The sequence below is a fragment of the Primulina eburnea genome, chromosome 2 (genome assembly GCF_022965805.1).
Source record: "Primulina eburnea isolate SZY01 chromosome 2, ASM2296580v1, whole genome shotgun sequence".
Taxonomy (NCBI): Eukaryota; Viridiplantae; Streptophyta; class Magnoliopsida; order Lamiales; family Gesneriaceae; genus Primulina; species Primulina eburnea.
In genome coordinates this window covers 147,734-170,886 of record NC_133102.1, presented here as the reverse complement: position 1 = coordinate 170,886, position 23,153 = coordinate 147,734, and the positions used below count along the sequence as shown (strand labels likewise).

General features: G+C 37.5%; 2 protein-coding genes across 4 annotated transcripts; one reads left to right on the top strand and one right to left on the bottom strand.

Moving 5' to 3' along the window:
• Nucleotides 1–4,516: 4,516 nt before the first annotated feature.
• LOC140815603 (probable protein S-acyltransferase 1) lies at nt 4,517–10,149 on the bottom strand. Of its 2 annotated transcripts, none has more exons than XM_073174685.1 (6): nt 9,653–10,149; nt 8,775–8,954; nt 8,394–8,702; nt 7,931–8,152; nt 7,369–7,806; nt 4,517–4,866 (listed from the first exon to the last, which is right to left on the bottom strand). In XM_073174685.1, the coding sequence occupies exons 1-5, from the start codon at nt 9,707–9,709 to the stop codon at nt 7,369–7,371; spliced, it is 1,206 nt and encodes a 401-aa protein (XP_073030786.1). In that variant the 5' UTR covers nt 9,710–10,149; the 3' UTR covers nt 4,517–4,866. The 2 variants fall into 2 exon arrangements, with proteins under 2 accessions (XP_073030786.1, XP_073030780.1); XM_073174679.1 differs by having other exon boundaries at nt 9,708–10,149.
• A 7,272-nt stretch (nt 10,150–17,421) lies between these two features.
• On the top strand, nt 17,422–22,913 carry LOC140815591 (alpha-L-arabinofuranosidase 1-like). 2 transcript variants are annotated; one of them, XM_073174675.1, is made up of 18 exons: nt 17,422–17,494; nt 17,809–18,025; nt 18,101–18,155; nt 18,322–18,533; nt 19,005–19,126; nt 19,224–19,371; nt 19,490–19,559; nt 19,627–19,772; nt 20,001–20,046; nt 20,145–20,197; nt 20,379–20,523; nt 20,649–20,767; nt 20,857–20,928; nt 21,050–21,153; nt 21,248–21,304; nt 21,382–21,580; nt 22,031–22,177; nt 22,691–22,913. In XM_073174675.1, exons 2-18 carry the CDS (start codon nt 17,843–17,845, stop codon nt 22,835–22,837), a joined length of 2,025 nt encoding a protein of 674 aa, XP_073030776.1. In that variant the 5' UTR covers nt 17,422–17,494; nt 17,809–17,842; the 3' UTR covers nt 22,838–22,913. The 2 variants fall into 2 exon arrangements, with proteins under 2 accessions (XP_073030776.1, XP_073030770.1); XM_073174669.1 differs by lacking the exon at nt 17,422–17,494 and adding an exon at nt 17,589–17,721.
• The last annotated feature ends 240 nt before the right edge of the window (nt 22,914–23,153 follow it).

Genomic DNA, 23,153 nt, shown 5'->3' with positions numbered 1-23,153 from the left:
TTTTTTAATATTTTAATGTTAATCAGATAAACTAAAAAAAATTCACATGGAGACTGACAAGACATAGTGATTGACACTAAAGATTCCACGACATTAACGCTGATTTCTAATGTTAAATAGGCTTTAGGAATTTCTTTGGAGTTGTCGCTAGTCAATAATATAAAAGAGATGCTTTGCGTCAAAGGAATTGTATATTTGTATTGATTTCATTGATTAAAATAATAAATTCTATATTCTATTTATACAAGTTATCAATGAATAAAACTGCAACGCCCGAAAAACCAACATACATAAACGACATGTATGCAAATAAATTAAATTGCATAATTATTTTATTTAATTGATTTTAAATGCTTACTTGATGAATATTTTATGATTAAAGATATGATTGCATGATTAAAGTATTATATTGCATGATTTCATGAAATTGAAGGATTTTATCCGAATATTCGATAATAGGCTGGGGAAAGAAGATCGGTGATGACCAAGACAAAATAAATATTTTCAAGACTTCTTAATCTAATAAAAAATTATTACATTTTTCTAAAAATGATAGAATTCAAGTTATTTTACGAGATGAACATGATTTTATTTGGAAGCCGGTTTTGGGAAAACGATGGAATTTAAAATATCAAACGCATTATTTTTGAAAACTAATTTTTATAAGATTTTATTTTTCAATTAAATAAGTATTATTGAGCCCAATTTAACTAAATTGAGTATGCCCAATTGCTCCTAAGCTTGAAAGCCCAAAACCTAAGCACATTATCATGCAAATATAAAATCTATAAAAATGAAAACCTAGCCTCTAAATATACATATCAGTCGAATCACACACACTTTACACACATTGAAATTTGAAAAGCTTAAAAGGAAAAAAACTAGGAGTCTTCGTTGTCGTTCGTCCTTCTTCACACCCCACGCCGACGATCATATATTCAAACGTTTTAAAACGCAAAGGCACATTTTATAAAATCTTTTACTCACCATTCAAACAATTATATGCATGTTTTATGTATTTTTGCATGAAAAATATCGGTGTTCGAATTGCTTATCGTTTTGACGATTATTTCTAAAGTTTTGAAAGTTTTTACGTAAATACGAACGTGTTATGATTTCCAATTAGTACGCTGCAAATAGAAGGTGTTTTAGGGAAGGGAAAAGAGTCATTAGGGGATGAAATACACGCTGGAAATTGAGTTGGCAAAAGAATAGGAGCCTTAGGGTTTTCCAAGAGTACCCACGTGAATAATACCCGCAGATCGATGCATGGCTAAGAGTGGCTCAGCTAGGGCTTGGCTAGGGGCTAGGCTGGACATTGTCAAGGGTTGGGAAGAGTCCTAGCGTGGCTAGGACTTTTGGACAGAAGCTAGGGAAGAGTCCACGTAAACTAGGACTCTTCTCCATGCGCGTATTGTAGATGCTACGGGCAAGGGGCTCATGGCTCGGTTGGGGCCTGGCTAGGGTTGTTCAGTAGGGTCCAGGAGAGTCCTAGTTGGGTTCTTGGGCAGCAGGGTTCATCATGGCTCGGTTTGACGGAGGGCTGCGATGTTGGAAGAACAAGGGAATAGGTGCGCGCTTGTGGCCAGGAGCTTGGGCTGGTTCGGACTGCTCTAGGCTAAGTTGATTAGAGTCTAGGAGGGTCTGGTCGAGGTCTGTTCAGGTGATGGCTCGAGGTGGCTTGAGTGTGGCTTGAGAAAAATGCAAGAGGGTCGAGAGAATAGGGTAGGGTTCGAATTATGGCTAGGAAAAAAAGGGTCAAACCGTGGTCCTAGGGGGTGAGTCATGGTTCACGAGGGTATTTTACGTATAAAAAGACTATGTTTAAATTTTGAAAAAAAATATATTAAAGTTTGAATTAATTCGGGAATAAAACGTATTCACGAATTAGTAATTAAAAAATTAAATCTAAATCCTCGAATTTCAAACAAAATATCTAAATTTAATTTAAGCTTAAATAATTATTTGGGAAGATCTAGTCAATAAAAGTAAGAAAAAGTCAAAAACGAGAAATTTAATGTCCAGGAGCAAAATGATCATTTTACACATGGGTAGTACGAAAAAGTTTGGCAGCATTCCGAAGGATCATCATGCATGATAAATGATGTGAAATGTTGATTTTGATAAAAAAAAAAAAAATATGATATTTTATGATTAATGGTAAAGATAAGCAATTTTTAATGTTAAAATACTATTTTTGAAAAGTCGTGATATTTTATGTTTTTAAAAGTAAAAAAGAAAAATGTTTTGAAGAATATGAATTGACTGTGACACATGATATAGAGGATATGTGGAGGATTCGTTTTAAGAAGGAACAGTAAACTTACAATTTTATGGAAATGTCGTGAGGGAAAAAACCTTAGAGGGATCCCGTTTATGGGACAAAGCCCCAGAGGGAGCCCGACGATCGTATTTCCATGACTGTGCCCAGTGCCTGTCTCCACGCGCTATGGTGACCTAATACTGATCAGTTGACAAGAGGATAAATGCTAGTCACTTTCAAGGATCAAACTTCACCCAAAATGATAAAGGATTGGAAGCTTTACGATTTTATAATTTTATGATACATGATTTATTTATGCTTAAAATTATTTTAAATAAAAGTATGATTTAATACATGTTCTTGTATAAGTATTATTTGCTACTTATGTTTAGAACGTGCTGAGTCCCTAAACTCACTAGGTTTGAATGCTGCAGGTGATGATGATATTGAGGGAGGCGCTGACGCTTGAGTGGATCGAGTACGGCAGTATATTCCCGAGGGACATTTCTTTCCGCACTAGATTGATAAGAAAAGTTTAAAGATTTTTGTTAAGGATTGTATTAGAGATTTTATACCTTTTTTTGAAGTTAATTTGATCATGTTAAAGATAGAAGTGGAATTTTTGGTAATTGATGATTTTAGGGATTTTATGCACTTGAGATTTGAATTGTTAAATGAGTATGATTTATGGAAATATTAAGTTATTTATAAATATTGATTTTCGATTTTAAGTGTTATAAAAAAATTAGCAGGATTTTAAAGTTAAAAAATAGTGGAAAGTTAAAAAATAGTGGAAGTTTCAAAAACAAATAATGAAAACAAGAAACTTTTGTTCTGTTGCATCAAATTTTATCCATAGACTCATCTAGAATCCACACATGTGTGAGGGTCTACGTGCCAATCTTGCTTATGTCATTGCTGATGTGATCCTCTGTTTCTATTTGTTACTTAACTTCCCCCCGCAAGTTCAGCGTGGGGTCGAACATAACGCTGAGCTTGGTTCAAAAACAGGTAAAGGATATGGTTGAGAGAGGCTTTGTAAGTACATCAGCTATTTGATCACAAGAGGGTACATGTTGTACTGCAACTTGATTTGAAATAACCTTTTCTCTACGAATGAATAAGTCAAGTTCAAAATGCTTAGGTCTTGAATGCAATACCAGATTTGCACTACTTAATTATCACACTATATAACTGGAATGTCAATGAGAGTAATATGAAGTTTAAACGTATTTGATTTAAGCCAAAGAATTTCAGTTGTTGCATTGGCTAAACTTCAGTACTCAACTTCCATACTTGAGCGAGAGGCAACAATTGTTTCATAAAACACCATGAGATTGGAGAGTTGCCAAGAAACCAACAAACCCCAGAAGTGGATCTCCTATCATCAGTGTCATTTTCCCTATCCACAGTGGAATATCACGTGCCAATGTAAGTCGAAAGTTTGCAATGAGATGTATTCCATAATTTAATGTACCATTGGGATATCGAAGTATTAGCTTGACAGCCTTCCAATGCAAGTGAAGAGGATGATGCATAATTGACACACTTTATTCACACTATAAGCAATATCCGCTCTTGTGAATGTCAAGTATTGAAGTGCACCAACAATACTTCGATATAGAGTGACATCTTCAAAATAATCTCCTTCTCTTTTCGAGAGTCTAAGAGAAGAAATCATAGGAGTGGGAAGTGACTTGGCCTTGTCCATCTTAGTCTTAACAAGTAAATCTTGAATATACTTTGCTTGAGAAAAGAACAAACTATCCCGAGCTGGCTGAGAGACTTCAATACCGAGAAAATAAGAGAGATCACCAAGGTGTTTCAAATAAATTGAGAATTAAATCGATGAATAAGGTCTTGAATCTCTGTAACATTACTTCTTGCTACTGAAATGTCATCCACATAAATCAGAATATAAATAATTGAAGATGATTGAAATCGAACAAATAAAGAGAAATCAGCCTTTGACGAATGTAAACCAATATGCTGAGTGGTTTAGGTTTGTCAAACCAAGCACGAGGTGCTCTTGAAAATTTTAGCTACCAGTTTGTTCTCTCTCGTGTAAAGAATGATACTTTTGTCTCCCTTGTTTAAAAAATATGTGCTTTGTCTGTGTTTCTCTAAATAAATAAAAGATTTAATCATTTTCTCTAACTAAAAGGCGCCACATTATTCCTTGTTTCTGTCTTGGTGCCAAAATTCGCCTCGAGCGACGGATGTTCCTAAATTTTATCCACTTTGGAGAAGAAATAGATCAAATTTATTTATCTTTGGGCCCAAATTTGGCAGTTTCAAAGAGTTTCCTGTTCGGACAAACTAAGAAAATAATATAAAAAAAAGGATGAAGAAATTCAATAATCTATCCTACAGCATCAACAAGAGAAGAATCTCCATATAAAAATACAAAATATACACAAAAATCCTTCCACAAAGCATTCTGCCAACTTGGGCAATCTAAAAGTCCATATCACATATATTTTCCCCTGCCGCTTTCAAATTCTTGTCCTAAAAAAATGCCGTATTGATCTGGCACGGATGAATCCCTCCCAAGTTCAAACAGAGTAACTGGGCTCGCCGAATTACTTGATCCACCATTGTGGCTGATCACCGGGTACGAACACAAAGAGGCAAAAATCATTATAAAAAGAAAGAACTATGAATTTGTGGGGCCCCGAGTCCGATATCTAATATTAATAATTTTAAATGTATCAAACCAAACGATTTAGTAAATGCATAATTTCTGGTTCACAATCCACATAAGCAACGTCAAAATAATTTAAAGGTCACAAATGTTTGAAATATAATTTTCAACATGTCAAACCAAAGTAGTGAACCAGAATAATCCAAACATCAACAAATAGCTCCTAAGACCCGAGAATCCCACTCTAACTCATATCTCCTCGCCTGGAACTGGACTCTGGCATCCCAAGCCTCGCCTCACCTACCGTCAAGCACATGAAAACAAGAGGTAGCCGACATGCCTGTGAGTATAAACCCAGTATGATACAATCAATAACATATGAGAATTTAAATTCACAAGTTTCATATAAATTCATAAAGATGCAATATAATGCAATGCATGATCAGAAGCTGTGGGCTATCAATAAATCTCAAGATCAAGTGAATCATCTGGTCATAGGGTACCCAAGGAAAGAGAATCCCCCAACAACATCCACCGACTCATCCGCTCGAGGTGGTTTGTTGTGTTCTACAATCCCAAGACTATGGTGCGCCTATAGAGAGTGTTCAGGCCATAGCAGCGACCTCCGCATACACTATGCCAACTCAACTATAGCCCCATACGTCCAACAAATCAGTGTATCAAGGCGACCTCCGCCATATCAAATCTGAATCAAAAAGTGGCTCAATATGCAATGCAATGATGCATTTCAATCTCATCAAGTCAATATCATAATAAGCTCATCTCAAAAGATCAATCATCAACAAATCACAAATAATTCATCAAGCCATCGGATTTTCAATTTAAAATAAAAATGATACTTTTACCTCGTATGTTACCGACCGTAACATACCTTTCAAATATTACCAAAGGAAGATCGAAATGTGTAGGTGAGAAGTCTTGAACCTCTGAAATCTACTATAACTCAAGAACTCGGATCACTTATCAAAATAGAGCTGTTTCTGTACAAAATTCATAATTAATTCAATACTGCTTCGAATCAAGATCCGTAAATTTCTTAACCGTAATATGCCATAAAACAATTCATTGAATCATTTTGTCAAACACGTGACGTACGTGCCAAAGAGTTAGCTCCTTTACTTTGCCATTGGCTTCAATTCCATTTTAAATTCAAACCAACACAATTACAACATCTCCAACATCTCAATATCTCAAATATCAACTCAAATATCAATTCTAACTTCAACCCATATCCAAACTTGAATAGAAATGAGAAATACTTACCACGTCTTGAAGATTTTGAAGAGAGGATCACAAATCTATACTTATTTCATATTTTTCTTGAACAAATCTCCAATAGATTTAAGAATAATTAGAAGATGAAAGGAAAAATGAAGAACCCTAGCTCTAAACCGATAGAGAGAAGAGAAGGAGAAAGAAAATGAGTAAAACAATGATCCCATTTGATTTTATGCCTTCCCAAACACCAAAACACGTTTTTTCAACTTGATGGGCGCTCGAGCGGTCACATATTACCGCCCTAGCGCCGAACTCACTGCCCAAAAATAAAAAATTCAGAACGGGGCGCGCTCGGGCGGTCAAAGATTACCGCTCGGGCGCCATTCTGCACACAGCCACCTCAAAGATTGCTTCAGAAACGCCTCTTCCCTTCGGAATTAGGAAAAGTGTAAACTACAAAGTTAGCCCTATGTCTTGGCTTTCTTCTCCCAAAATTTCAGATCATTTGGAGCTCTGAGTAAAACGTTATGCCCATTCTCCCAACATGTGTCATTTTAGGAACGACGATACGCACGACACACTTCGGGGCGCTTTTGGCTCGTCTTCCCTAATGATTTGAACAAAACTCAAAACTTGAAAGTTATAGCCTTATGTCTTATCTTTCTAATGGAAGTGGCCTCACATCAATTGGATCAATATACAAAACATTATTCTAAAAACCACAACTTGTGCCATATTTTTCATACCGTTTCTGCACTTCCATTACCTATTTAGCTCAAATTCCACCTTTGATTCTACCCATCCATTATCTATTCCATTCTATAACATCATTATCATTCATACCATAACGTAAAGACAAGAACCATCACAGCTACTGTCATATTATATCAAAATTCGGGCATTACAGAATTGCCACCAGAAATGATAATTTTCAAAAAATCATTGGTGCGACAAACATCACCAAACATGATACTTTACAGTGACCAAAATAAAATATCATTTTTTCGAGAATAGAACCTCACCAACCTTAAAAACATCACTGTAAATTAAGAGAAAAAACTAGTTAGCAAAGAAACCATTTGGTTCTGATATCCGTTTACAAAATACTCTTTAGTTTTCATTTCACTTATTTTCCATAAAAGGGAATAGACTAAATAAAACTGAATTTGGCAAGATATTCATTGTTCACATGTTTTATAAAGAACATGGCATATGATATTACCTAATTATCGAATAAATCTGGATTATGTCCCGGGGTCGCAATGCTTGGTCCAAGATCACCATCCACCACCACATCAGTTGCTTCTTCTTGGGCAGCCAAAATAGAAAAGTGGTTGACATTAATATCTCGTCCTTCACCCTCCTTCAGACTGTCATTGGTGCTGCTATTGTCCAAAGTTTGTGCATCTTCTGGTATACCATCCTTGCCTAGAATACCATGTTCTAAGTCTATCCTCCTGTTTAAGCTAGGTATGTTTCTGACAGAATTTTTAGCCCTGGATCCTACAATTGTATCATCCTCTTCGTAGACCCATTGTCGGAAATTAACCAGAGAAGGCACTGACTGAGAGAAAAGAAATTCCTTGATGTTCTTGAGTGTCCCATGGTTATATGGATTTTCATTCTTATCATAATGATACCGGAAGTTCTCATATGTTGTCTGTTGAATTAGTACATACATGTCAGGATATATTTGCATATTTGAATTTTACTAATAATTAGATGTCGACAACAAGCTGATTGATAATAACAATACCACTCTTGTTTATGGGAAAATGACTAACCTGGTTGGTGCAGATAAGATAGAAATGAAATATGCTAAGCCCTCCAACAAACCATACCACAATGAAGCAGTAAACCAACAGAATGAGAGATATGACATCTTTTGACATACTGTGGTACATGCTGCCTTGTTCTTTTAAGAGATGCCACAAAGTAAACGTGAAAACATATATGCATAGGAGTGTTGATGTTGATATAAACAAAATGAAAGTCCAATAGTTGCGCTGCAATAAAAGCAAATGAGGAAAGGTAGTATTAGTCTGTAGTTTAAAAAACGGAAGCTATGTGCATAAGAATATTTGCTTGTTAAAATCACTTATTATTTTAATTTTAACTTGTGAGTAAATTGATCTATATAGACAAAATATACATCAGGATCAAAGAATATGAATGCCAATGGAGTCATAGCACCAATAATAAGAGTAATAGTAAGAATATTGAGCAATTCCAATACGAAAGACTTACAACTCCAATACATTGGCCTAGCCATGGACAGTGGTGATCAAACCTCTGGACACAGTTGTTGCACATTGAGCAGTGGGACGACCTTGGTGGGCGGTATAACAAACAAGTGTCACAGAACTTCACTTTAACTAAAAAACCATTGACAAAAATGTCCTTCGTTCTTGGTAATTTCAAATTGGTAGTTGCAGGATGGATCCACTCAATGGATGAAATACTGGAATTTAATGAGTCATCTGAACTAGGCGGCCTTGAGTTCCTCGGAAGTATTCCAGGATTTCTTGCAGATGTCATGAAAAGGAAAAATAGATCCTGCAAAAGTTACTATATTTAGGTGTCAGTGACTCCATGCTTTTTCTATGGAAAAGTTACCAGATTTCTTACCAAAATTGCGAGGAGAAATCCAACTATTACAACAATATTCCCATATCTGCAGTTGACTGCTTGAATCCTTAGAAGCATTTTGACACAGAATGTTAATGCAGGGATCCCTATCAGAGAGGCTGATAAAAGGAGTGATGTTGCATCAGGGCCAAAGATCAATCTCCCTCGACACAAAAATTTCTGAAATGTTCACGCAATACATTTATGATAATGCTTTGCCAAGGAAATTTTCAAATGATTAACAATCTCGTGCTCTTTAGACTTCTTGTTTCAAACTTCATAATGCGGAACAAATAAATTTGCACAAAATTTTGCAGATTCTTCATCAAAAAATCAAAGCAAGCACAAAAGAACATTTGGCTAAAAGATAATCAATCAAGAAATCAACACTAGTAATCTGCAACTAGTTTGTTGAGACATATGACACTGAAGGTTTCATAAGGTGACACAAGTTAAAAGAACATTTAGAAACTGAAATGTCAGTTTGAATCACTGTTGGTTCCATATTTCAATCATAATCGAAGTAATTTCCAAAAATATGTAAGTATCAAAGGCATTTTGAGACCATATATTCATTCGACATCTGGAAAACAATGTTATAAATTCTATTAAGATTTTGGATTCAATTACATGTGCATATACCAATCAAGATATATGATTCATGTTATATGAAAACTAAGGTTTGTGAATTATGAAAATCACTTGCTTAATCAATTTCAAATCAAATCCCATTTGTATTACCACATAAAGAAGGCTAAAAATTACTAATAAACCCAAAAAACTCCCAAAATTTCAACTCCCATATAAAAAACGAAGCGAGATGATATTAGCTCTGAAAAAATATAAAAATTAACCAAGAAAAAACACGGAACAATTACAGTGATGAAGGGCATTAAAATCACACGTAAGCGTAAAGAGGTGAAAGGGACTTGCATTACGTCCCTTCCAAACTTGATAAAGCCTTCTCTTGAATTTGGGAGGATCCTTGCATTTTGAGGGCCGACGAACAAAATCTTGATTCTTGATCATTGCATCACCCATTAAAAACCTTCTTGATTTTTATTGTTCTCTTGAATTTAGAGCCAAATTTCTTCTTCAATCCCCCTCAATTCACATGCAAAACAAAGTTATCGATTGATGGTAATGGGTGAGCAAATCAAGAATCTACCTTACGGCCAAGCCGGCTAAAGCACAGTGGGAGAGAGATTATCCGGAAAAAAATCCGAAAAAATAAAATAAAATAAAATAAAATTTTTGATACTCAACCTTTCATCCTCCCTCTATCCCTTCCATTTTCTTGAAGGAATGTGGAACGCTAGGTTTGGAGGATTTGCGCATAAATATGTGTAGGTTGGTCACACTCACACACACCACAAGTTAATCATTCATATTTCATTCATTTATAATCAAGAAATGATTCATATAATCTCGGGTCAAATCTCCCTTGGGCAGTAGTTAGTGGTTGGAAATTTCATCTTCAATTTTACAAAAGATATATATCCATATAGGTTGAAGATATATATCTATATAAAAGCAACCTATAAAAATAATATTTGAAATAAGTGCACAACAAATCCGTTATCATAAAGATTAGTATATTTTACATTTTTCTTCTTCTATTTGGATGTAAACATATGATATCGACTGGGTAAATCGGGTTGAGTTTAGTGGATGATTATATCGATTTGGATAAATTTCTTCTCAGGAATGCTGGAGATCAAGCGGAGAGTGTCGGGGCAAGAGAAACTCCACACTTCAAAGAGCAAAGAACGTTAGTGGGACGTAAGAATATTTTCCGATGTGACCACTCCTACGCTCAAGTTAGTCAAGTGTTTTACCCAAAAGAAAGTATAAAGAAAGTATGTTTTTTGTGAAAAGTATCTGAGTGGATTAATGTTAATTAAACCTACTATATACAAATAAAAAAGTCAATGATGACCTTATTTCCAGTGCTTGGATGCTAATCTTGGTAATATAGTTGTTCATGCCCTGCTCTATGACACTGACGCATCGACAACCCATACCAATCCTGATCTAGTCATATCGTCCCTTCGTGCACTGAAATACATGCAAATGATATCAAATCCTGACATCCCGTACTTATGAACCTGAGAGTGACACATGTACTAAGTGCTTGGGTAGATAACCATGATATGAAGCCCTCCCTGATATTTTTGTGTTGATATGATTTTTCCAAACAAACTATTTGTGAGGACAATGATAGGATGAGATAGAAATCAGGGTCTCAGCTTCCTCACAGTAATGAACAAAGCCATAGCTACATTTTCCAGCTCGGTATACCTTAGTTAGGGTCTTTTGAGGGCGTGACTTACATAATACATAGGCTTCTGGTTTGCTCCTTCTTCTCAGATAAGGACCAAGATGACAGCGTGATCGGTGACATACAAGTAGATCCACAACTTTTCTCCCAGCCCGAGATTCACCAAGATGGGCAACCCCGCCAGATGATTCTTCAGATCATGTAAGGCTTGTTCAGTTTTGTCATATCATCCAAATCGCTGGCCCTTTCTCAATATATTGAAAAAAAGGATAACTTCGATATGACTATCTTGACGTAAAATGGGACATGGCTGTGATTCTGCCTGCGAGCTTCTGCATTTCTCTGACAGATTTAGGGGAAGTCGTCACTAAGATGACCTTCACTTTTTCCAAGGTTAATCTCAATTCTCTTTCAATGACCGCGAAGCTGATGAACTTGCCACTCTTGACCCCAAAAATGCACTTGAGCGGGTTTAACTTGACTCCAAACTCTATGAGAGTTGAGAAGGTTTTCTTGAGATATGAGATAAAACACAACTTCTCCTTGGACTTAACAAGGATATCATCAACATACACTTCCACGTTCATCCCCGCATGCTTCTCAAAAATCTTATCCACTAGATGCTGATAAGTAGCCCCTGCATTCTTTCAACCAAATGGCATTAAAGTGTAACAAAATGTAGCACCGAAGGTTGTGAAACTAACCTTATCTTGATCGTCTTGGTCCAAGGGGATTTGATGTTATCCTTGATATACATCCATAAAGCACGTGGAGTCCACTGATCAATTCGGAGCAAGGGATAGCAGTCCTTTGGACATGGTTTGTTTAAATCCCTAAAATTCACACACATCCTCCATTTTCTTGTAGCTTTTTGGACCAAGACCATATTCGACAGCCAAGTGGGAATTGAACTTTCCGAACTTGCTTGGCTTTTGACAGCTCATTCACATGCTCCGCTATCACTCTGTCTTTTTCTGGGCCAAAGTGTCTTTTCTTTTGAATCACAGGTCAAACACCTAGCTGGCTGTTTAGCTTATGCTTAGCTACATGGGCTGGGATCCCGATTATCTCATAGGGAAACCACGTGAATATGTCGGAATTCTGCTGTAAGAAAATTAATAGTCGAGCCTGGATATAAGGCTCAAGGTCCTTAGTTACTCTAGTGATTTTCTTGGGTTGACCAGGAACTAATATCACTTCCTCATCATTTTTCCATTACCACTTGCACTTCCTCAATTGAGTGCACTTCTCTTTCTCCCGCACTTTTTTCATACCCACCCTCCTTGCTCTTCTTTTCCATACAGACAGTTTCGGGAGGAGTTCTGATCTTCTCGAACCTCTCCGACTCCACCATTTACTGGGAACTTAATCTTCTGACGATATATGGAGGCAAAGGCCTTGAGGGAATTCATGGCCGACCTTCCTAGGATAATGTTATACGAAAAGAAGCACTGACCATGGTGAAGGTGAACATGACTGATTTTCTCAAATCTCGATTCCCGACCGTTAAATGAAGCAAAATATCTCCATTTGGAAATACTATACGACCAGCAAAACTAAATAGGACGGTCTTTACTGGTTCCAAATTGTAATCCTTCAAGTCCATCTGATCCATGGCTTCTTGGAATATCACATAACTGAACTGCATGAATCCATGATTACCCGCCTGATATCATAATTTGTAATTTTAGCACAGATGACCAAGACGTCATCATGAGGCAAGCTGACGCCTTGCAAATCCAAAGGGCCAAAACTGATGGTTGGTTCGTCATCCGTCCTCGAGCTGTCCACCCCAAGGTTTTTCGCCGACTCCACGCCTTATGAGCCCGGTTGGAATCACCATCAGTAGATACTCCTGAGATCATCTTGATCACTCCCAGCATAGGGGATTTCTCTTGACCCCTCTCCTCATAGGCCATACCTGAAACAACAGGCTTGTCATGCTTCCCTGCCTGTGTTGGAAACTCAGGGTTCTGGTGGATGGTAGAGGTCCCAAGTTTCTTGGTGCCCACGAGGGTCTTTTTACTTATTTTTTTACTTATGGACAAGCTTCGACTGGTTCTTTCTAAATTGTTCGCTTTCACTGGTATTATGGTAACATTCTCTGTGGTAGGTACAAAATTTCATGGCTGAACTTTGGTCCCTCGAGGATCACTAGGGCTGGGACAAAATCTTCTCCTCCTGACAAAGATTCACTGCCTAATATTTTGGCACTTTCAAGGGGGTATAGTGAGAAAACTGCCCTAAGAGTTTTCCCTTCTGTATTTGTTCTTCAACTCTACCCAGTCGATCAACCCTTTCTCTCTTCATGGCTTCTCTCTTCCACTTCTGAGCCTCTTCCATGTTGACATATTTATCAGCCCGAGACAACAAATATTCAAACTCTCTCGACAATTTTTTCACTGAGGACCGGAAGAAGTCCTCTTCCTAGAGTCCTTGCATGAAGGCGCTAACCTTGGTTTCAGGGGCGTAGGAAAGTACTTCCAAAGATGCTTTGTGGAATTACAGATGTATGCATATAATGACTCGTCCCTTTCCTATTCGACTTCAAACAAACTGAAAGAAGTCTTTTTATATCTTTTATTGCTACTGAATTGATGCAAGAAAATGCTCTTGAAATCCTCGAAATATCGTATGCTTTGAGGCTCGAGTTTGTCAAACCAACATTGGGCTGAGTCCGCCAGGAAAGCTTTATACTTTATCATGTCATCGTAGCAATGTAACATGTCCATATTTCAAAATAGGCCTAGTGTTCCTCGGGAACTGTGTTTCCATCATACTCCCTTACTTTTGCTGATTTGTAATGGACAAGAAGGGGCTCATTCACTATATGAGTGGGAAAAAAACACCTTTTCGACTGGACTCGGAGGGCCTTGGAGGACCTGACCTGTCCTTCGAGATTCTTCACTTTCTTTCTCAAGTCTTCCAGTTCCTCGGTCATGTAAGGGCCTTGGAACACTCTTGGGAACTTTCTTCCCTCCTGGTCTTGTCTCAAGGAGGACTTATCATTGGGCCCTTCTTCATGGTGAACACGGCTGCTGCTAGGAGGTAATTTCTCCATGATACTTTTATAGACAACCACTGCTACCCACTGGGTTAATTGTTCTAGGAGGTAGCTTCTCCATGATACTTTTATGTACAGCCACTGCTACTCACTGTGTTAATTGTTCTTGGTTTATCACTAAAGTTTGTTGATGTAATGCCCAAGATTTTATAACACGTTAGTTTGAGATATGAATGCAACCAGATTATGTTGAGATTTAAAAGTTAAATATGTAAATTTTTGGGCGAAAGTGACTCGCCCGGGCGGACGCTTTTGACGCCCGAGCGAGAATGCCTCGGAGAAGGGTCGAGAGTCACTCGCCCGGGCGGATGTTTTTGACCGCCCGAGCGAGGCTGCTGGAATGGGCGAAGGCCGAGAGTTGTTCGCCCGGGCGGACGTTTTTGCTCGCCCGAGCGAGCGTGTAAATTAGTCCAGGGCCGAGAGTTTCTCGCCCGGGCGGAAATTTATGTCCGCCCGAGCGAGAGCCGTGTACATCCAAGGATTTGCCATGTGTACGAAAACATGCAAAGTATATATATAGATTGGCCTCGAAATTCCCTTCATTCAGCAACAGAAATCGTGATTTCAGAGGAAGAAGAGCTTCCAACTTTCTTCAAGGCTTTGTATTGTGATTTTTTCAAGTTTTAGCCACCCAAACTTTAATCCGATTTTAGGGTTGAACTCCTCTCCTTATTTGCTACAAGTTGATGTAAGTATTGTTCAATTCTAGCATGTTTTGAGAATTACATATTGGGGAAATGCTGATATGCTTATATATATGTGTTCTTGAGAGAATTGTTATCGTAGAAACGCAATCGGATCGAAGAACGGATATCGTATGTTATTATTATGATTTTTCAGCATGTATAGAAGGAAGTATATGCAGATTTTGAGATCTTGTCTTGGATATGGTGATGATTATGAATTGAGGAATGATACAATTTTGATTAGGGAGAATTGGATTGACCGGTATCGAGAAATACACCGTTATGCCGTCAATGGTGTTGAAATGTACTAGTGAATTGATAGTATATGTATTGATTGGGTTAGGAATTGATGAAACACATATTACATTGCTATTTCAGATTGGTGTCGACGACTTTGACATCGAGTAATTGGCATCGACAGATAGTGTGCGACGAAAGGTATAAGTCATGTTTTGTTTGGGGAGATGTAACTCAAATAAGATATTATTTGAGTTTCCCAACCAAAATCACATACGAGTATTATTAAATATTTTGTAACATGTTTATGAATTGTGTATAGCATTATATTCAATCTTTTAACATGTTATGCTTTGATTTCAGAATTGTATTCAAGCATGTATGATCAGTATGATATTCAGCCATGAATATGATTATACGTTGTTTACATATTGATATTCATTGCATTTGAGATAGGAGAGTCTTTGACAGGCATTGTCAAATATCTAGACGTTTCGGTGTATCTCAGCATAGGAGTAGGCATTACTCTTATTGCCGCCGTTGATACAGCTCAGACCGAAGTCTAGGAATGAGACGTACTTTACCCCGATTGGAGGGTAGGTAGTGACGTCTTATTCACCCCGGGATCCCTAGAGTTCTAGTCGAGTCGAGTCCAGACATGGTTTGATTCGCATTGCATTGCATGTGCATATGATGTCATTCATGATAACATGTTTCATGTTTAATTGATTATATGCATGTATACATGTTTATACTGGGATTTGTTCTCACCGGTTTTCCGGCTGTTGTTATGTCTGTATGTGTGCATAACAACAGGTGGGGCAGGATCTGGGTCACGCAGAGGATGAGAGATGGACATAGCGTGGTGATCTCGGGCTTAGCAGAAAAACTAGTAGTTGTACTTTGACATGTACTGTATTTTATTACTAGTTGTTCAGAGTAGTTGGAACAAGACATATTGTACCTTATGTTTGTATTTTAAATAAGGCATGTATGTTGTTTATATATACCTTAGATTTAATATTAAAAAGCGAAAAATTTGACCCACTTTTATATTAACGATCCATTTTATCCCAAAGAAAAAGTTAGAACCCGGGTCCCCACAGTTGAGGCGGTGGATTTCCCTGTGGAACCTCTGGGTCTGAGGGCTCCCTCCTGAAGCCATCATCCGGGTTGATTTACGTGTGGAAAATATATATATGCCTTAGATCTATCTTACCACATACGTCGCCAATGATATCGACTGGGTAAATCGAGTTGAGCTTAGTGGGCAATTATATCGGGTTGGATGGATTTCTCATCGGGTACGCTGGAGATCAAGCGTAGAGTACCCGGACTAGAAAATCCGCACACTTAAAAGAGAAAAAAACATTAGTGGGTGTCGGAAGATTTTTCGGCGTGACCACTCTGACGCTCAAGTCACTCAAGTGTTTTACGCAATAAAAGTATAAAGAAAGTATGTTTTCTTATTAAAAATGTCTGAATGCATTAATGTTAATTAAACCAGGTATTTGTAAAGGAAAAGTCAATTATGACTTTGTTTTCAGTACTTGATTGCTACTCATGGCAATATGGATGTTCATGCTCTGCTCCCTGACACTGCCGTATCTGACAACTCATAACAATCCTGATCTATTCATATCATCCCTTCGTGCATTGAAAGACATGCAAATGATATCAAATCATGACATCTCATACCTATGAGCTCGGGAGTAACATATGTACCAAGGTGCTCAGGTAGATGACCATAGTATGAAGCTCTGTTTTCTGACTCATCGCATTGCTTGGACTTACCCCACTCGGGCCCAACTGAGGGCCCGAGCTCACCTGTGTTCATCGTGATCTGATCTGTCACAATTTCACCACAGCCCGGATTCTAAGATGAGCCGAATACTTCTGGGGTATCAAATGCACGTATGACATGTTTTCGCAACATCTTTTATTATATAATAAAATTTTATTGTAACATAAATATATGTGTGAATAGTCTGTTATAATATTTTTTTTATTCCATCATTGTCCAAATTGATTTTATACTTTATTCTAAAAACATATGATTCGATGTATAAATGTGAATTCATTACTTGATTTTATTGCAAAAGCATAATGCATTCTTAAAATTATAATTTATTACATAGATGCACCGCATGTAATTATACATCATCACTAACGTAACGTGTGTACACTGGACTCAAAGGAGTTGTTTCTGATTATATCATTTTGGAGATACAATTTGCACATTCGAACAAACAGTGGACACACAAAAAACACAGTTGCTTTTCATGCTTTCCCCATTTCAAGTATTAAACCCGGACACGCACATTTATGTCTTCATTCATTAGTAACAGCCAAAGAAAAAAAAACCACACACATTTAGCTCACTATAAAAGACTACATTATTATTCTCTAAAAAACGTACAAAAGTCTCTGACCAAGACACGCTTATCTGCTGGTATCACTTGGTTCACTTCTGCTAAATTTATACTTGTCTGACTATATATATATATATGTGTGTGTGTGTGTGTGTGTGTGTGTGTTTCTTCGATTATAGATGGCTCGGTTGTTGCTGGTTAACTAGTTCTCATCAAAGAAAATGATCTAAAATTAAAGTAGCAATGTTAATGTATTTTATGTGTCGTATCTGTTTCAAGCAATGACTTTAGGCTGTTGATACTGAAGGTAATCTGTTGGATATTATAATCTTTCATTTAAAAATTTGTCTCTGACAGCTAATTGAGCTCGTATCTTTTGCAAATCCTTGGACAGGATTCAAGAGAATCGAACATATTAAGGAAGAATTATGGGTGCAAAGGGTACTCCATATTATTACAGCACTCTGCTTTGTTTTTTCTTTGGGCTGAGTGGTTTGTGTCATTCTTCTGCAACTGGGATCAGAGCAGAAGTAACAGCACAACTTCTGGTGAATGTGTCCAAGGCATCAGCGAAGAAGATACCTGAAACTTTGTTTGGTGTATTTTTTGAAGTGAGAATCATAATTTATGCTGAAATCATACAAGAATATCACATATGTCATCCACATTAATTTTAAATACTGCAGGAGATTAATCATGCTGGTGCAGGAGGTTTGTGGGCCGAGCTTGTCAGCAATAGAGGTCAAATATGAGATCTGAATGAATATTTTCCTTTATCATAATTATTCGCCTAGTATTTCAAGAAGTATGTATTTTCACTGACATCGATCGTTTGAAAGAGAGGTGATTTTGTTGAGGTTAAAATATAAAACAAAGATGAGTATAGCTCTATATTAATGAATTCCAGGTTTTGAAGCTGGTGGCAGCACCTCACCTTCAAACATTCATCCGTGGTCAATAATTGGGGACGAATTGTCAATACGAGTGTCAACGCATCCCGAGTCATTGTTCCCTCGAAATATAATGGCTCTGAGGATGGTCGTGCTTTGTGACATCATAGGCACGAATATTTGTCCATCTGGAGGAGTTGGTATATACAACCCTGGTTTCTGGGGCATGGTAACAACTAATTCATTATCATTTCCTTGTGCTAGTTTTCCCATCATGCCTGCCAACAAAGTACTCAGTTACTCTTTCTATAATTCTCTCGAGGGCCTTCATCTGTATCATCCAGGGATGTTAAAAAGTCACGCTCAAGTTGAGCTTTTATGAATGTTCGTATCCAAAGGCTTCAAGCTTTTTGAATTTCATGACCGTTCAAACCCCGAGTGATCTCACTGCAGCTTGTGTCATGATTGATTCTTGGCTTTATGAAGTCAAGATATATTGTTATGATGTATTTCATACAAAAATAGTAAAATCCTCAAGAGTCAGCTCATGCGCCAACCGTTTGATATGTGGGCGGCTTAGATGATTGCCTATACCAGTAAACAAAACCATGAATACCATTCACGCGCAGAAAATTCTTGTATGATGCTAACTTCTAAACATCTGTTGCTTGCAAATCGACACTCTGTTCTTTGCTTGCAGAACATTGAACAAGGGAAGACATATAAATTAGTGTTCTATATTCGTTCTATAGGTCCAATCAATCTGTCTGTGTCACTGACCAGCATGAATGGGTCGCAGGCATTAGCCACAGCTAATATCATGTGTGTATCCACATTTTATCGATAACTGCCTCTCAGTATTTGAATTTATCTCAATTCTGTATTTGTACAAGTCCACTCATCATTGTTTTCCTAGCAGAAGTCTTGCTATTCCACGCTGGAGAAGGATGGAGTTTGCACTGAAATCTAGTGGAACTGATTCAAATTCAAGACTTCAACTGAGCACACAAAGGAGAGGTGTAATGTGGTTTGATCAAGTGTCCTTGATGCCTACAGATACATATAAGGTGCGTATGTGGTGCAGGTTTTGTCAGGAAAAAGTGATTATGATTTGAATGGGTCATAGTTCGAATCGATCTTCAACATTCCATGGATAACACTTGGGATTTACTAATGTTGGCTCAGGGACTTGGTTTTCGCAATGATCTTTTCAAAATGGTAAAAGATTTGAGACCAGGGTTTCTCAGATTTCCAGGTATTCCTGATAAATTTTTTGAAGCATTCACGTTTGTTCTTGAATGCATATTTAACTTGGCGAGTAGGTGGTTGCTTTGTTGAAGGAGATTGGTTAAGGAATGCCTTTCGTTGGAAAGAAACAATTGCAGCTTGGGAGGAGAGGCCTGGCCATTTTGGTGATGTCTGGCATTACTGGACTGATGATGGACTTGGTCATTTTGAGTTTCTCCTGGTAATTTCCTAATAGAGGCTTAAGCAGTCGTTCACAGGTAGCCAGTAAAATTCACCACATGATCGAACTCCAACTCAAGTTCATTAATGAAATTTATAGAGTTAATTTACGTAGTTGGATTTCCCTCTATTGCACCGCCATATCGATGATAACTGAACTTGTGTGTAACTCTATTTATTGTATCTCATCTGCATCCTGATTCCTGAATTCCTGTCTTCTGCTCTGCAGCTAGCAGAAGAATTGGGTACATTACCAGTGTGGGTGTTCAATAATGGTACTTTTTAGTTTTTACGGTCTTGGTATTTAACTAGGCGATCTCTTCACTCGTTTCATTTTCTACGCATTCTCCTTTTTCACTCAAATAATGCTCAGGGATCAGCCATCATGATGAAGTCAACACTTCAAGCATATCTCCTTTCGTCCAAGTAAGTTTCTTGGGTTTTCTGCGCATAACAATCTTGTTTTTTGACAGTTCAAGAATCTGGAAATGCGAATCTTCCTGTTGATATCTCAAGTGTCCAACACTGATCTTGTTTCAGATAGACCGACCTAATTCCTCAGCCTTATTTTTGCCACTTCTGAAATGAACCCTAGTGTTAATTGCAGGAAATTCTAGATGGGATCGAGTTTGCGAGAGGTGATCCTCACTCGAAATGGGGTTTTGTCAGGGCGAGATTGGCACATCCCGAACCCTTTGATTTGAGATATGTTGCAGTTGGGAATGAGGACTGCGGGAAGCAAAATTACAAAGGTAGAAAACTTTCATCGAAGATTCTTCGTGTGGAGCATATGAATCTTCCTTCAAGTTTCGTGATGTTTCATAACAAAACTTACCAAGTGCATACTTGAGATTTTCAACCAACTCCCGTTATTCAGGAAACTACCTTAAATTCCATTCTGCGATAAAAAGTGCATACCCGGATATCAAGATCATCTCAAATTGTGATGCTTCCTCTCAACCCTTGGATCATCCTGCCGATTTATATGATTATCATGTAAGAACTTCCACAATCATAGCAACTCACAAAAATTTACTCCAAACTAGTAGGAGCTACTAATAGTTATGTTTCATTCTACATACCAGACATACAGCACTGCCAATTACATGTTTTCCATGGCACATAAATTTGATCAAGTAAAGCGCAATGGTCCAAAGGTTTGCTGTGTTTCACTTGATACTTCATGATTAAAAAATAATAATAATAATAAGTTGAGCCCTCGAGGATCAAGCCCTAATTATTGTGCTCCTACTGGTGATGCTACAAATGATTCTGCAGGCTTTTGTGAGTGAATATGCTGTGACTGGAACGGACGCTGGAAATGGTAGTCTTCTAGCTGCCATAGCTGAAGCTGGATTCCTGATTGGCCTCGAAAGGAACTGGTACCATTCTTCTGTATTTACACATGATAACCTGACGATGGGGTAAATTTCTTTGAATCCAATCATATCTTCTCAATGTTATCCTATACAACAGTGATGCAGTTGAAATGTCAAGCTATGCACCTTTATTCGTCAATATCAACGACAGAACGTATACTCCTGAAATCCCGCCTTATCTCTTCATTTGGACTTAAAAATTTCTTCTTCTAAATGATGTTTCTTGATCAGGTGGATGCCAGATGCAATTGTTTTTGATTCATCACGTATGTATGGAACTCCTAGCTACTGGATGCAGCAGTTATTTAAGGATTCAAATGGGGCGACTCTTGTCAGTTCGACTCTTCTAGCTAATGATTCAAGTTCACTTATTACTTCCGCTATTATTTGGAAAGATACAAAGAATAGTCAGTCATACCTGAGAATAAAGGTTTGTACCTGTTATGTTAGTTCTGCATCGATACACGCAACATTTTCCTACTTTCTACGTCATTTGGCAATAGAATTTCCTACTTTCTTCCTCTTTCTTCCTGAGCATGGATGGTCAGTCTTGCCACAGATCTCCATGTACCAAGAAAACTGCTAAAGCCTCTTCTTTCTCGCCTACATCAACTCGCCACCAAGTGAACCACGATCATAATTTAAAACACTATAAAACATGCACCCCACCCCGTAAAGACCATTGACTGAATAGTCGAGCACTCGAGCTGAAGTTTCCCTTGGCATGCCATTGCAAGAATAAGAGGATGGATCAAAATTTATCCTATAGTCCATTCTACCATCTCACTCAAGAGGCCACTTTCATAGAAGTACAAATTATTCTTACTACATATTTTCTTTCCCATGTTAACTGACCGTGATAATCATATGTCCAATCCAGGTTGTTAATTTTGGAAGCAACAATGTTACACTTCAGATTTCTATCAATGGACTGGAGCCAAACGCGATAAAATTGTCAGGGTCAAGAAAAACTGAACTAAAATCTAGTAATCTAATGGATGAGAATTCTTTCCAAGAGCCCAAGAAGGTAAAATGAACTGCCTTGACATACAACGGTAACGTTTGCATTTCGCTCCATCAAGAAAGTGATATCGGGCCCCTATGTTTTCATTTCAACACTAATATCTTAGAGGTTCATGTTTGAGGCAAGTAGTTCTAAACATTTTCTATTTTGTGGCCGAAATGAAAAAATCAATCAAATGTATATCAGTGCTATTCAAAATATTTATAAATAAATTCATCTAAGACTCCTGCATATGTAACATACTTACCGTAGAGTTTTTAACATCAACACTGAAACAAAAGGCTTTCAGATTTTTTGTCGCAGTTTTTAGCTTTACCATTCTACGAGGGTTCAAACACCTTTGCTATGTTTCAGGAAAATATACTTCCGCATATTTGAATTTTTTCGGACAAGGAAAATATGATGTACATTAGGATGGTTGGATTTATATGAAATACTATTCACCCATGCGGTTGTCTCACCTATTGATAAAGCATAACCCTTCAAAACCTAACAGGTCCTCTTTTTTCTGTGTAGGTGGTGCCGGTTAGTAAGCCATTGGAGAATGCAGGAAACAACATGAATGCTCTCCTTTATCCATATTCTTTCACATCCTTCGACTTGGCTACTAATTCAGACATTACCCATATTTTAGGATTTGAAAATTATGTGAACAAATCTTAGCATTGAGAATACATTGATACATTAAATGTTCGAATCTCCAGCATTTGAAATTTAAGAGTTGGGCTACCTTACGTCATGACTTTAGGAGTCATTTGCATTCAAATTATTTCACTTTCAGTACAAGACCAAACTCAAGAGGACCTACCTCTAAAAGATAAAACGATTGTTATTACCACGCAGTGGTTGCCGAATTATTACACTATTGTCATGTCCTCCGTCCACTATGACGCTGGACGTCAAAGTTGTCCCAAAACCAGTAGACTACATCCTAAAAGTTGAACTAAATAACATTTCTGATGATTTGAGACAATCGCGC